General features: G+C 43.3%; 1 protein-coding gene across 1 annotated transcript; it reads right to left on the bottom strand.

Annotated features, from left to right (window-relative positions):
• Nucleotides 1-502: 502 nt before the first annotated feature.
• Nucleotides 503-15,505, bottom strand: tdrd12 (tudor domain containing 12). Its single transcript, XM_041038745.1, has 34 exons — nt 15,482-15,505; nt 12,589-12,747; nt 12,332-12,468; nt 11,921-12,040; nt 11,642-11,697; nt 11,371-11,456; nt 10,822-11,047; nt 10,439-10,476; nt 10,254-10,354; nt 10,091-10,156; nt 9,924-9,975; nt 9,196-9,275; nt 8,921-8,980; nt 8,608-8,685; nt 8,305-8,365; nt 7,982-8,089; nt 7,218-7,403; nt 6,869-7,022; nt 6,632-6,759; nt 6,245-6,436; nt 5,830-5,958; nt 5,566-5,683; nt 5,278-5,417; nt 4,903-5,132; nt 4,538-4,619; nt 4,087-4,268; nt 3,692-3,899; nt 3,324-3,416; nt 2,885-3,057; nt 2,455-2,771; nt 2,213-2,417; nt 1,044-1,197; nt 673-733; nt 503-576 (listed from the first exon to the last, which is right to left on the bottom strand). The coding sequence occupies exons 1-34, from the start codon at nt 15,503-15,505 to the stop codon at nt 503-505; spliced, it is 4,278 nt and encodes a 1,425-aa protein (XP_040894679.1).
• Nucleotides 15,506-16,066: the final 561 nt, after the last annotated feature.

The raw sequence follows: 16,066 nt of genomic DNA, 5'->3' as shown, positions 1-16,066 counted from the left end.
TCACACCACATTCAGAGGAAGTCTGGACTCAACATGGCCACTGTTCTGAGCAGTGACTAGGTCAGAGGTGTCCAAACTGTCCCACAAAGGGCCGGTGTGGCTGCAGGTTTTTGTTCCAACCAATCAAGAGCACAGAGTTTGACCAATCAACTGCCTGAAGACTGAGTTCAGTTGATTAAATGAGTCAAGTCTGGTGTGCTGCTGCTTGGTTGGAACAAAAACCTGCAGCCACACCGGCCCTTTGTGGAACAGTTTGGACACCTCTGGTCACCTCCTCCTAATATGGAAATAAGAAATGCATTTTAACCTAAATCTTTAAATTAGATTAGATTAGATCAGTGAATTCAATGTCGATGTTCTCAGATCCCAACAGTACGAGCTTCAGTGTTAAAGAGGCCAAAGGTCACAGCAACCAACACAACAGGTGACACAAATACCTTCCTAAGGTAAGTCACACGACAGACAGTGTTTTCTGTTTCTTAGGGCTCATCAGGTTTAAACTTCAGTCACTGTCACTGCTGCTCTTTGGGTTCAGGTACCAGTTCTCCTCTCCTGTGTCCTCCACAAACCGCAGGCCTGGAGACCAGAACAGAAAAAGCACAGACATCAGCAGGTATCATAGAAAACAAAATGAGAGGAATTTTCAGAGTTTTGACAGACTGTGGTTTTTACCACATGGTGCTGCGTCTTCATCCACGTCAAAGTGCTCCATATCATAACTCACAAAAATATTCTGTAGGAAAAAAAAAACCCAGCCATGTTCATTTCATCACAGCATTTCTCCTTAATTTAGAACAATTTCAAAATGACTTCAAGAATAAATTCTGAAACGTATCTAAAATATAAAAGAACAACAAATATTTACCATTTATTTAACAAACCTCTCATCGTCAAAATATTTTTGTACAGTTCACATGAGGATTCCAGAGTTTCTACAGTGTTCACAGAGTCAAATTTGAGACTTTTTAAGACCTTTAGAATATAATTTTACACATAGTATGGTATAGTATATCACATTATTGTCTGTACTTCAACTCCAGTACCTTGTTCCTGAGGAGTTTTTCCCAGTATCCCTGCTGTTGTTTGACCAGTTTGAGGACTGGCTCATTGGACTTCATTTCCCAGCAGCACTGGTCCGGAGCGATGCCGGCCTGAAGCTCCAGGTCGGCTCTGTAGGACTGATCCTTCACTCTGCCACTGAACACAATCAACAGAGAGCGTTAATCTGATCACACAGAGAAAGGAGCAGGTCCTTCCATAGGCTGTAAATCACTTTGCACCACCTCCCCTCAGTCCTCAGGGAGTCAGGAAGCCGAGTCCATGGGAGGGTAAAGTCTGAGACCACCGTGTACGCTCATAGAGTTTTCATTTGTTTTTGGTTACTGAGTCTGTAAACATGTTCCCTAAAACCAGCTCAGTGACCGTTTGATGCTCTTTTTTTTGACTTACATTATAAACTGACTGAATAATTCATGCGAGAACATTCAAAGGTGTTTTTCTGTTTTGGTTTTTTTTTTTTGCTTTTGTTTAATTTGTAAAAAAAAAACAAAAAAACAGGTTAATTAGTAAGTTTTAAAGATACACATAAATGTTTTTTCAAGAACCTTTTGGACAAAACATACTTCCCCAAATATCCATTTAAATAAAACAAATAAAAATGATGTGACATCCAACCGTTGTGTAATAATCATGTGACACTAAATACTGATTTTAAAACATTTTATTACAAGCTAAAGTGATTCAGAAGCGTAATCACAGGAACCTGTGTGGGTACTTCAGGAATCCACAGTGTTACTGAAGCACAACTGTAACCACAGCATTTCCAAACTAACCTGTAAAATCCAATTTTACCTCTGAATGAGCTCAAACTAACTTTGTGTGTGTAAACATTATGTCTCACATGATGTAACACGTTCATTTGATTAGATCTTTAGCTGTGAAACTTCAGATGTTTTATTCAGAAACAACAGACTGAACAATAAGTTCAAAGGCCCAACAAAGAGAAGTAATAGATGTTTGATTACTCACTGATGTTTGATGTGACACCAGCCTCCACACAGAAACAGTGTGTGTTTAATTCACACAGAGGCTAGCCATGCTAAACATGTACCCACTCCCACCAGTGTAAAGTGCTCTGGATAAAAAGCTCCACTGACTGATGGATGTGATGTGAAGTAAGTGAGTGATCAGTGGTGGTCTGCTCCTGACAGACCTGTAGACGACTCTCTGTGGGTAGAAGTCACAGCGTTGACTCTCTGGGTTCATCAGCTTCACTGTTAGAATCACAGAGTCTGACGTCTGGTACCAAAGGACCTGAGGATGGAAACTGAGACAACCAGAGAGGAAACGCATACATTCCACTTGTGGAGTCACCACTGTCTGTTCCATTAGTGTTGATGTTTGAAAAAATACCAAACTAAATTTCCAGTAATGTGGGTAAATCTACCCGAGCAAAGCTCCTGAGTAAAGACACCAACCTTGTCATCTGTTCAGCTGACCTCAGATCAGAAGTGCGATTGTTCCTCTGTTCATTTTCAGCCCAGGTATCTGACAGGGAGTTCTGAACAGACACTGCAACCAGGTGGGGTTCAGGTGCTTGTGGTGCTGGGACCAGGGACTGGTTCACTGAAGATGCTGGACCTGATGTCTCACACGGTTGGAGCTGAGGAGTGTCAGTGAGCTCCCTGACCTCTGACACTCTGAAGACTTCAGCCAAATCTTCTTCCTCAGCTTTGATGCTGATCTCCAGAGACACTGAACCATCCTGCAACCTGCAGACATCAGGGACATGCTGCTTCGTTCTGCCGATGGCTGGTATATCCTGACATGTACCCTCCACTGAGCCAACTGCTTGGACAGTTGAGTCCGTCCAGTGATTCCTTACCCAGAACTGTGGCCTTCCCCCTTACAGCTGCTGACCTCGCCCTCCTGGCACAGAGCCTTCAACAGGTCCAGATGCTCTGGGTTGCTGACTCCCATCCCAGTATTCAGGATCTCAGACTGGACATTGTATTCATTGATGACTGTTTTCATACCTGGCACTTGGGTCACCCGGACCTCAAAAGAAAAAAGAAAGAAAAAGAAAAAAACAAAAGGAAATAAGCAAACTTGCTAGTACCCACACTCCCGAGTCCAGAGATCACATTAGACTCAACACACAGACTGAAACTTCTTTCATTTTGATGCTACTTTTGGACCAGAGGCCACAGACACAGCCTACCACGGAGACCCTGGAAATCTGTTAGTTACTCAGATTATTAATTTGACAACAGGTGGGTGACTCAGTGACTGTGTGAGAAGATGATTGACAGCTGGAAACATACCATGGGATCAACAAAGACAGTGTTTCCCAGACTGAGAACTGCTCTGGCCTGGTGCTGCAGACCTTGTATCTTCTGGCTGATGGCTCTGGTGACCTGCAGGGCAAAAAGATTAGGACTGGAACAGACTGGTCCTGTGTGTTTAGTTTGGAGCTATAGTACCTGTCTAATCTAATTCCTGACTCAAACAGAAACCAGGACCTGAGTCCCTGAAGCCAGCAGAAATAATAATGGGTGTCTGTGATCTTCATCAATTTAAACTCAAGTCTGAGGACAGTTTTAACTCCGGTTCAACTGAAATGAAAGACCTGAAAAATCATAATGTTATGCATTTATGTGTGTACGAGCAAAGTTTGTAGGCGGGCAGGAACCTTTGGGTGCCAGTCGACCTCTGAGTCAACTGGTTTGACTCGGCAGATGATGATCTCCGTAGCCTGGTCGCACAGGGAGTGAAACTGCTCCGGCAGCTGAAGGATCTGATGGGATTTCACCTCCTTCTCCTTTCCTACATCGATAAACCGAACGGAGACGACGAAAAACAGGCGGTCCCCTCTGTCAGGGGCAGAGAGGACCCTCACCCTGCCGAGGAGCACACAGTTACCTTACAGGGATTGTCCTGTGGAGATCTAACTCAGACTGACCCATATACTGATGCCTGTGAGTGAAATAATACTACAGTTTACAAATCAGTAAAATTAAAAGAGACCAGCCTGAACTATTTTTAAGAAGCTAAAAACCATGACTGTCAGGCTTTAAGTGTTCAGACCTGTGGAAGACGCTGTCCTCCTCCACGGCGTATAAGCCTCCCTCCAACACCTCTCTGGCTGCTGGTCTCTTCTCAGTGTAGTAAGCAGCCATCTCAGATGCCAAGTCATCAAAACCAGTGTCGTCTTTCCTGACAATCTGACCATAGAAGACTGACGCTGTCTTGATGTAGAGAGGTACAACCTGAGACACGACACAGGTCCAAATGTACTGCGTTGGACTCATGGATCTGATGCAGCACCAGATGAAACTATGGTGGCTTCATTAAAAATATTCTGATTATTACTTCAAAGAATGAGATTTAAACTTTGAAACATCATGAGCAGAACAAAAATCAAGTGTTTAAAGTTTATGTAAAATCAACAGATTCTTTAGTTGTTGATTTATTTGATAATGTCTGTTAATAAGTTCTGGAAAAGAGTGTGCAACAAAAAAGCTGCAAACGTCCTCACTTCTATGACTCCAGAGGCAGGGAGCTCAGACTGATCCTGCTGAGAAATGAACCTGTGACGGTCGGGACATGTACTACTGTCTCTGCAGAGGAGAACACACAGAATCACATGATGTGTATTTTATCATACTGGAATATTCCCTGACCGGTTTACCAATCAGCAACCTCAGAAGGTGTAAATGATTTTCTCTTCTGATAAAGTCTGCAATGCTGGAGTTTAAAAAAAAGGGAAATAAAAAGGCAGAGTTTTTAGTCTTTGCAGATATTAGAGTAAAGGAGTAAGGCAGACAAACACAGACGCTCATCACATGAGAAATCTAATTTAAATCTAGTTTATCATTTTTTTTGTAGAATTATAAAGCAGACCTGCAGACTCCAAAGCTCTTCAGGTAGCTGCAGAGAGGCCTGTCTGTCTTTTGGGCCTCCCGGGCCACAAGGACCCCCTCGGTGAAGGACAGTAGCTCAGGGGGCAGCGGGGCGTTGGTTCGTCTCAGGTAACGCAGAACGCCTATGACATGGCGGGTGTTTCTCTCTGAGATGAGCAGCACTGACCTGGCGGTGTGAGGGCGGCTCTCTGTTTGAACCTGAGAGGAAACCTTGAAGGTGAAATGGCAGAAGATTTTTCATCCAGGGCCCCTGTGAAGCGGCTGCTGCTGTGGACACTGAAACTGTGATTACATTGCTGCTTTCATCCTTTATGTATCCACTGAACCGACCCGGAGAATACAAATATGTTCTTACTCGTTCTGAGAGGTTTCTGAAGTTTTCCGACATGCAGAAGACTCGGATGCCAAACAGTTTGGGAGAAGTGGGGAAATCGTAGTGGACAACACAAGTCGCATCTCTGATCCCAAAACACTTCAGACAGTTGTTGGTGGTCACTACAGGTCAAAGGTCAAACAACAAAAACACACAGGGACAGCAGTGCTGTTAATGTTCAGGGGAGGAAATTCAGTGATCGGCTCCAAATAGCTTTACTGATTATAGAGTTCTTCCTGTTATCAGTTTTCAGAAATACATTCACTTTACCCAGAATGACATGAGTGCCAGGGCCGACGTGTTCCCTCCACTGCTGGATGACAGAGTCTATCTGGTGCACTAACTCCTCGTGGATCTTGAGGCAGAACGCTGATTTGTTGCTCACGGCCTCAAGATTAGAAAAGACACTGGTAATGCCTTTGCTCTTTCCACTGTCAGATGTCATCAATGCATGTAAAACGGTAATGATAGAGGAGTTTTCACACTTGCTAATAAGAGAGTGTCACTCTCTGGGATGTCTAACTGAAGTCTCACCTTCCACACATCCTCAACTTCCTGAACAGAGTTGGCTACGATCAGAGTCTTCTGGCCGATGTCTGGGTTTAAATCCAACACACCCAACAGTTCGGAGATCTTATTGCTTTCTAGAGTCATGAGGGTGACCTGTCGGAAGAGATCTCATTAATCCACACTACAACTTCGCTGCCCGGTTTATGTGTTATCCCACAGTCTGTGTAGATAACATCTAAAAGCACCATAGTATGGACAGTGTAAATGGATATTTTGGTGAGTATCACTAATTTCTTTGAGAATTTCTAAGCTTGGACAGAAATTATTTTACAGCTACATGTTCACAGATAAAATGCTCATCTTGATTATTTTGTCAAATGTTTTGATATGCTAGGATCTAAAGAGCAAAACGTATAAAGCTTTAGTTATAAAGACTGACCTGCTGAACGTTACCATAGAGAGCAGCTTCCCCAGGGATGGTAACAACAATGCTGGGGTAGGGCATGTAATTGGTTAACAAACCCTCCATGTGATTGGTCCATCGCTTCGCCACAGCAATGATCTGCTGAGGACAGGAGGCGTTCTCCTTACTGGAGGTCACCTTCTGGAAATGCTGCAGGATGGTCGCCATCTAACGAGAGAGACTTCATGTTTTAAGAAATTCTTAGGAACGTGTTCCTTAGATTCTGTAAGAGCGAAACGTTTTCATGAGACTGTAGCAGGTTCATGAAATTCATAAAACTTTAACTGAAGGTTTAAGAGAATTACGGTGCTAAAAAACTGTAGCTCAGTAGCTGATGAGTGGAAAAGATCAATGACTGTTCACCTCGTCTGGAGCCAGAGTAAAGAGCTGGTCAGCCCCATCCAGCACCAGGTGGTACAGACGCAGGAACATGAAGCAGCGGCAGGACAGCAGACGGACCAGACTGAAGGGAGTGGTCACTAACAGCAGGCCTGATTAAAAACAAACAACAAAATTCTAAATTGTAAACAAACAACTGCCTCACAGATGTGGAGTCATTAGCTAAGATGACTAAGATGACTGCCATTGTGTTTTGCTCACAGTTTTTTGGGATCCTGACGGCCTTGGCCTCATCCTTCTTGACACCCAGCAGGACAATGGCCGGTTGGAGGGTCTGGGTGATCTTGATCTCCTCCAGCAGGTCATACACCCCCTGGGCCTTCTCCCAGCCTGGACACAGCAGCACTGCTATGGGCTGGATGCAAACACATCAACACAGAGAGTATGGAATCAAAACTTTGAACATCCTACAATAACTAAATGATGGACAGGACGGTCAGTCAAATGATTGTGCTGTACAAAGGGATGTGTGGTAGAAGGTAGCAGCCCAGGGATGAAATAAAAAACTTCACTCAGAAAACACCTCCCTGACTGGTGCTGATGTACTCACCCCTGTGCTGGAGGTGAGGGAGCAGTAGATGGAGTTGAGCAGGATGTGGGTGAGGAGTGGAGTCAGGTAGCTGAGCGGCTGGTCAGCGTGGTGGGAGATGATGACGGTGTTGCATCCACGAGCCACAGCTGGCCAGCTGTAGCTGTCAGCTGGAGACAGAGTGATGTGCCGCTTCCTCCGCAGCACCTGGAGACAGATTGATCACTCAGTGAAAACTAAGGGGGAGTGTATACACGTGGTTTCAGCGCAAATAAACACTTCCCCCTGACAGAAACTGTCCACAACAGAGTAATACCCCCAGTCTATTTTGCCTTGCTTCCATAAGTCCTTGCTGATCATCAGCATTTTGTGTCAGTATGTCAGGGGACAGTCACCGATGGGTCTGCAGCCAGCCTAACATCTCCCTGCATCTCACTCACTGCTGCCAGGACGTCCAGCTTCCAAAGGACGTCCAGGGCAACCTCTGACACCTGGTATATCTGACACCGTTTTTGCCAAATGTTCCTGGTCTGGTGGTGGATCAATAAAACACCTGAATAAACCTGCACCTACAAATATATGTATTCTATATATAGAAAATATAGTTTGACAGACGACAGAGTACTCCACCCCACCCCACTATTGTGACACCTTCTTTCACATCTCAAGATTGCTTAAAATCTTCGACAATCAGTTTTTCTTTTCCTTCTTTTTTTTTTTCAAGCTTTTTCTCATTTCCAGGGCTAAACAGCCTCAAACAAAACTCAGAGCACATTCTAGTTTACCCGGCGGAGAGCATCAGTGATGGGGGCATCATCCAGACTGGTGCAAGGCTCAACTGGGAGTGCAGAGTGTACCAGAATTCCATTCTTTATGGGATCACTGGGTACAACCTGAGGACAGTCAGGAGACAGGACACAAACAAATTATACAGTGAATATATTCAAGACATTCATTTACAGGCAACCAACATGACAGATAAAGAGAGGTCTCCTTCAGCGCAATTGATTCTATCAATCCAGCAGTTTTCAGATTGCCACCACAACAGGAACCACCAACCTTCAGGCCACAGATCTGAGCAGCAGCCTCTGCAAAGCGACAAACCTACCACATCATCTACAGCAGCTGGATCATGGTTCTGAAGCCCTGGGTTCAACCACTCCAAAAGCCTGTGACCAGACATAACAGTCAGAACTGAAAAATATGCACTACATTTGAAGTGTTTTTACCCCCTAAGATTCTGCTTTTTTACAATAAAATTCAAAGAAATATGGCTTTGGACACTAGCTAACTTTCAACTATTAACTTTCAGGTTGAGATCTGCAGTCAGGAGCCCCCAGGGGGAAACACTCTGAGCTGAAACCCTCAGCGTGTTTGATTGTGAATCCTTCCTCTCTGAGCTGCAGCTCACCGTGAACAGGCCCAGTCCTCCTTACTCTTCTGTGTCTTCTCCGCCTCTGCCGGTCCTGAGTCTACTGATCCACTGGAGCTGCTGCTGAAAGACGGAAGCAGATTTACTGTACACGGTGTTTCCATCGCTCTGATATTCAACCTAACTGCTCCACTCTTTCAACTGCCGAACACTGTAGACAAAGACTGCAGTTACTGAGGACGGCTGATCAGTTCACTCTACATAACAGAAACCAAAGAAACAGGCGGTCAACTGACTAATGCTGAAATGTGAAGTGAGAAAGTATCGATCCATCTCATGGCTGCCTCCTCACCTCATACAGAGCATGTCCATGACTGGTGTTACAGGCTCACTGCTGTGTAAAAGGGTTGAACTGTGTAACAAAACAAACGGGGGAAATATTTTACAAACAATTACACAAACGTACCACAGCAGTTTAGGCTTGCAAACTCAAGTGGTATGAAAGAGGTGACAGTTGTGAAACTTAACTATTTTTTAAATCATAGTGCGGCAACTTAATAAGTAAGTGACAACTTGTCAAATGAATAGTCTGTTAACAGAATTTTTGATGACTTGTCGGTAGCGTACGCTTCCTGTCCTGTGCAGGCGCTCGAGGCTGCAGTCGCCTCTTCAGGTCGACAGTCATTCAGTTCTTCATGCTCACTGACCTGGAAGAAAAACAAACCAAACTTTTGGCTTTTGGTTTCAGATGATCAGACTGCTGTACAGTTTCTTGCCTTAGAGCCATCGTCTGTTCATTTTTTAAAGATTTTGAGCTTTACAGGTGTGTAAAACATTAGTTTTGCTTTGTTTCACAGAGATTTATGGCCCATTTGCTAATGTTTGTTTTAGCTAATTCCAACTAGTTAGCAAGCAGGTACCTATGCCACATCTGTGTAACTTACTCACAGACATTGATATTAATCTCTAGCCTGCCAAGATCTGGTGTTGGTGTGATGTTAGCTACAGTAGCTGGAGACTTCTATCGCTGTCTGTAACTGGTCTGCTGGCTCTGGGAAAAAAAATCTCATCCTCTCTGCATGTTAGCGTTGATGCAGTGTTTATGTGCATGTCGTTTGTTTGGCATTTCATATTATGATGTTTCTTATGCTTAAGCTGTGAGAAAGAGTATCCACTTCCACGACATAAAAGACGCTGTTGTGTCTTGGCCTCGGAACTGCACGGCCATGAGTTCAAATATCAGTCAGGATGCTCGTCATTTCTTTAGCAAAGGAATTTTGTGAGCAGAAAAAGAGGACAAATAAATCAAAAACAACAGATCTCCAGGAGAAGAGAAAATTTGTAAATGTACTTACAGTACATGCCACCTGCTGGTAGCTGCTGCCAGGATTCATAAACTTCAGGAACCTGTAGGACAGGAAGTGTCCCTTAGTATGTACCAGTCAGATAAGAGGGTGTACAATCTGCTGTTGGTTTCAGCCTATGAGATGCGAGGTACTGTATGTGACAGTTCAGCTCTCACTTGAACAGACTGAGGTTTCTGGTCAGAGCTGCAGCCAGAGAGGAGTCTGTGTCCTCTGATGAGTCACTGAAAACAACATGGGAGCAGGTCAGTGGCCTAACTCGCCCTCACCTGCATCTCTGTTCAACAGTAAACTGCTGAACTGAACCAAATGTGTGCTCACCTCTCTGCAGTGCCATTCTTTGATTGGCTGCCTGGACTCAGTGGTTCTGTAACATGTGACCTGCTGTGTCCCTCAGAGGTCTTCAGCTCATGCTGCTGACTCTGAAACAGCAGAGAGGTCAGAGGTCAGGGTGCGTGGATATTTACTGCAGTACTGACAGCAACATAGCGAACAGAGCTGCTGACCTGAGGCGGAGAGGGCGCCATCATCCAATTACCTGCTCCAGCTGCAGCTGAGGGTTAAACCAGATTAGGGTCAGTGTTGATACACAGATTCAAACATTTATTTCACTTTTTATTAAAATTAAAGATTAGATACACAAAGAATTGGCTGAAAACAAGCATCAGTTCAGGATTACAGATCACTGACGTGAATCTGAGCAGACCGTGGCTGATATTTCTGCGAGGGACCAAAATATAGCTTTTAACAGCCGCCTTTCAAATCTACAGGGATTGCTGTACTAAAAAGAATCAAATTATAATTCAAGCTTCAGCGTGACAACGGTCTGCATGCAGCCCAAAATTTATCACCGCAGACACTGACACCCAGTGTAGTATAAACTCATGCGGTCCATCCTGCTGTCCTGAGTGTGTCAGAGCCCAAACATGTTGTTTACCAGGAGGTGGTTTGGTTTGTGCTGTCGGCGTTTTTGAAGTCGTGGAGACAGACTGGCTTAAGATGCCGGAGGGCAACATGACGGGATATTGGTCAACCTCATCCAGCCCACTACTTTCAGCTGACTCACTGCTGTAATATGCAAAGCTCTTGGCCACCAGATCGTCATTCACACAGATCTGGGAAAAAGAAAAAAACAAAAACAATCAATGAAATTCAAGTGTTGTGTTCCTCTGAGCACAAAAATACGAGATCTGGTAACTAATTACACAAGTTGCACAAGAAAATATAAGTAAAAACAGACTTCAACACATACAATAACCATAAAATATGAGCAAGAAATAAGAGGATGGCCAAATAAAGTGAATGACACCAATTATAAGCAGATAATTAAAGCTGATCTTATGTATGATGTATCATACATTCGTGCATTACTCTGTGTTAAAGTGTTTAACAATCTTCTGAATAAGCTGTATCCAACACTGAGGGGGTCAGAGTTCACCTTGATGTTCCTGATGCTTACGTAGAGCTCAATGGAAGTGGAGTCTGACTCGGATCCAAGCAACACAGCCTCTGTCCAAGTTGATTCTTTAATTTCAAAGGAAACAAACTGAAAGTGACTCCTCAAGACGTAAATATGTTTAAACATCATTCTCAACGCACAAGTGTTTAAGGCACATCAAATGTTCTTTTAACATGTAAAGTCTCTGAAATATATAAATACGTGAAACAAACACCACAGCTGTTGTTCTTCTATCTGCCATACTGCTCACCTTGCAGCAGGTTGCGCAGGTAGAGAATAGCTGAGCTGTCCCACTGAGTGGACGGACTGCAGAGGAGAAGAATAACACATCAAGATGGAAGTTACTTTAATGCACAAATACAGATAAAAGTTCACAAAACTGGTGAAGGAGAAAAAGATCTGAAAAGCAGGGAATCATGTGGTTTCCAGAACTTTTGCACAACTTCAGATTTTATTTTTTTTTCTGTCAACAAAAAAGTGCTTCACAGATCCATCAACAGTTCAGTTGTAGGCAGTGAACCTGTCTTACACAAGCACTGCCTTCTCCTCGTGAACAGACACTCGCAGGGTTGTTGGTCTGATTCTTGCCAGATGGAACCTTCTTGCCCAAAAAGGCAGCTGGAGGAAGTTCTCTACGGCAACTCGGATCCTTGTATGACCGAGATGACAGCACAAACGTCAAATACCAAGCACCACAGACGCACAATCACACACACAGACATACAACATCTCCTTGGTATGCAAGCTCTTTAACATGATCTTGGTTTTATTGCCTCCAGGCCTAAAATAACATCCCAATATCTTAATCTCATGCCTTGATAAAAAAGTTCTAGTAAACACTGCTGTCTAAAGTTAAATCATTCTTCTGTTTTTACATTTGGGCAATTAAAATAAAATGACGATGGTCCAGTGTTGAGGAAGACTGGTGTTCAAGTCTTACTGGTCTGAGGTGACGACGAGCCGCTCTGCGTGGTCAACCAGGAGGCAGCGAACCTTACAGGACACAGAGTCCATGATGACAGACTCTACCACCGCTCGACACCACGACTTCATCACTGTCCAGTACACCACACACACCTGAGAGGAAATAAGCTAATGCACATCCAATCCACCTCCGGTCCAATTAAGGCCACAGGAAGGTGTTGTCTACCTGGAACAGTATGGGTGAAGACAGACTGAAGTCCAGATGTGCATTACCTGTCCCTCCACGAACAACGTGGGCTTCAGCTTGCACAGGTCCTGAGTAACGTCATGGTAGAAGAGGTTCATCTGAGCCATCAGGTTGTCGTACTGTTCTGTCGTTTCTGTGTCGCTGCTCAGATTGACTCGAGCCCAGATGCAGGATGGGTTCTCAACCTGCAGAGGCCAGAAGAACCGAGTCCAGTGTTACATACACTCAATTTTCATGTGATTTTCAGTCCAACAACTTTGTTATTTCAGAAACTATGGAATGTTGTGATTACAGTTGGAGACAAAAGTATTGGCACCCCTGTCAGTTTGACATGTTTTGCATAAAGCAAGGGTTTACTGCAATTTTTTATTGAAGCAAACTAAATGAACATTTCAAAACAATGATGTACTCAACAAATAACAAGCAATTATTTTGCAGTCTGACAGAAATTTTACAAAAACATAATTGGTTGGTGACAAATGTATTGGCACCTTTTATATTTTAACTTTTCAAGACTGAATCATGCAGACAGGTGTGGAAGGGTCGTTAAGTGTTGAAACACCTGTCGCTAGTTGTTACATGGCTTTACCCACAGATAAAAAAGGGGACAGCCAAGTTTTATTCAACTTGCACGTGCCCACTAGCCAAAATTCATGGTGAAGTCTAAAGAAGTCAGTCTGCAAGTTAGAAAGTGCATTGTAACTGACCACCAGAAAGGGAACAGCTACAAGGAAATTGCAGAAAAGTTCCAAATGCCTAAGTCAACAGTGAGAGGAATTATCAAGAAGTTCAACCTGACTACTACAGTTGAAAACAGGACTAGATGTGGGCGTCCAAGAAAGACTGAGAACAGAAGTGCTCGTAAAGTTGTGCAAAGGTCAAAAAGAACCCTGGACTTACAGCCAAGGATATCATAAAAAACTTGGAAACATCTGGAACATTTGTACACACAAGAACTGTACAGAGAACACTCAGCAGAAATGGGTACAGAGGATGTCGACCCAGCCTTACCTAAGAGCTGTCCAAAAGAAGATGCGACTGGAGTATGCTAAGAAGTATGTAAGTGAATCTGACAGCTTCTTCTCAAAAGTACGGTGGTCAGACGAGTCAAAAATAGAGTTGTTCCGAAATAACGGCTTACACTATGTTTGGACACAGCCAGGACAAGCCTTGGAAGAAAAGCATCTGGTGCCTACTGTAAAGCACCAGATGCTTTTCTTCCAAGGAAAGCATCTGGTGCCTACTGTAAAGCACAATGGCGGCTCCATCATGGCTTGGGGATGCTTCAGTAGTGCAGGCACAGGGAGTCTTCATATCATAGAAGGAAAGATGGATGCCACCATGTATGAAGAAATACTTTGTGATCAAATGCTCCCATCAGCAAGGCAGCTACTGGGTCGACATTTATACTTTCAGCATGACAACGATCCGAAGCACACAGCAAAATCAACAACAGAATTTTTTAAGGAAAAGAAGATTTCTGTACTACAGTGGCCATCCCAGTGCCCAGATCTCAACCCCATTGACATGTTATGGGCAGATCTGAAAGTTGCAGTTGCTTCAAGAAAGCGTTCCAGTCTGACTGAAGATCATCTGTCAGCAAGAATGGGCCAAAATACCCATGCAGGGGTGTCAGCAGTTGGTATCAAGCTACAAGAACAGATTACAAGCAGTTGTAAAGGCCAAAAGCAGACATACAAAATACTAACTTGGAAGTGCCAATACTTTTGTCTCCAACTGTTTTTGTTCATAATGAACAAACTCAAAATCTTTTGAATTCCACGTGAAAGCAAAGCCCCCGAAAAGAAAGAAAAAGGACAAGAGACCATCTTGCGTTGGGATCAGGCTGATGTTCTAAAACATGAGTACTCAGTAGTGATTACTGCAGTATTACATAAGTATGCAGTACTCATGGATCGGACTACACCCATCTTTGAACTCGGTCTTCATACTGATCTCAACCACACGCCATTTTGCCTTGATGACCCGCACACAGAGACAAGGTGAAAACAACACCAGCCATGCTGTTGCGGCTGGTGAAGATGCCACTGACAAACCTGTAATCCCAGTTTGAATTGAAATGTGAAACCACTGGCAGATATGTTTATCACCTTGCATGCATGTGTGTGCGTGCTTGTTTGTGTACTAGAAAAACAAAACAAAATGAGGATCCAGTCATACAAAACAGTTCTCCAGCTCCACGGGGTGCCTTCAACCTTCATTAAAAGCAGTAACGCCGATTCAATTTAATAAATATGTGTGATAGCAAAAGAGTTATGGATTACAAATACGAAAACATATAAAGTGAAAATAGAGAACAAAGAAATACAGCTGCAGTGAAACATTTGGTCTGAGGCTGTTTCTCATGGTTTTGCCCAAACAGCTCCAATGAAGGTAAATCTGAAGACTACAGTGTGTGATATTTTAGACAAGCCCAACTCATCCCGGCAGCTCTATTAGGTGGACTCAAATAAAAAAAAAGGTACATTTTATGATCATATTCAAAACAACATCACTGAAGATCTTACAAGCAAAAAAGGAGAAACAGTTCAACTTTCACATTTTTTAATAAAATATATTTTTGAAATCGACAGAGTTGCCTGAAGGAAACACACCACATCGAAAACTTGATAGCACCGTAAATTTCTGCATCTGAAAACAGTGTCTGAGGAACTTACAAAAGCAACATTGCAACCAAACTACTTCACTAGTCAATAAAAAGTTTTGAGACCGACAGAATTTGCCTTGAAGAAACACACCAAAAAAAAAAAAAAAAAAAACATGACGAAAAAACACGAAAACTGTGCGATTTGTCCACTTTTACCCACAACATTCATCCAACGCTTCCGAATGTCAGCATTCACGTTATTTAACGTATCAACCATTAACATTAGCTAACTTAATGAAAAGCTCACCTACCTTCAGAATTTGAACTTTCAGCATTGTGTGCGGGTTCGTCAATCCACACTCACGTTTTAAAAACAGACACTGCAAGAAAACACAGTCGGTTCATTGAATTTGCAGTAACACTTGCTAAAAGCCAAATTACGATTTGAAGTTTAACTTAAGTCGACATTTTGCACCCGGCACCGACCCGCCGATGTCAGCTAACTGACTAGCTAACATTAGCTCACGGGGTATCGACAATGGCTCGATGAAAGGTCAAACTACAGATGTACATAGATGAAGCGGAATTTGACAGTTGTTCATTTATGTAGTTTTTAGTACTTTAAGGTGTAAAACGTACCTGTTTCCGAGTTTATTAACAGCAAAGGTCGGTGAATCGGTAAAACAAGAACGGAGCGGTCCTTTTGAACCTGACCGTTAGTGGTCGCTATGGAGACACTGCTTATCTCGACAGGGCGAGCCATTGCCCTGATTTCAAACTGGGCTCACACCCGTTTCGGCCCTGAGTCTGCTGTCGTCTGTGTCTGTTTATGTCTTCCAGTTTGCTCTGCTTCAGCCTGAAACTTAATATATTCTCTTTAGAAATATAAGTTTTTG

The sequence above is a fragment of the Toxotes jaculatrix genome, chromosome 5, assembly GCF_017976425.1.
Source record: "Toxotes jaculatrix isolate fToxJac2 chromosome 5, fToxJac2.pri, whole genome shotgun sequence".
NCBI classification, from domain to species: Eukaryota; Metazoa; Chordata; class Actinopteri; family Toxotidae; genus Toxotes; species Toxotes jaculatrix.
This window is presented reverse-complemented; position numbering and strand designations above follow the sequence as displayed.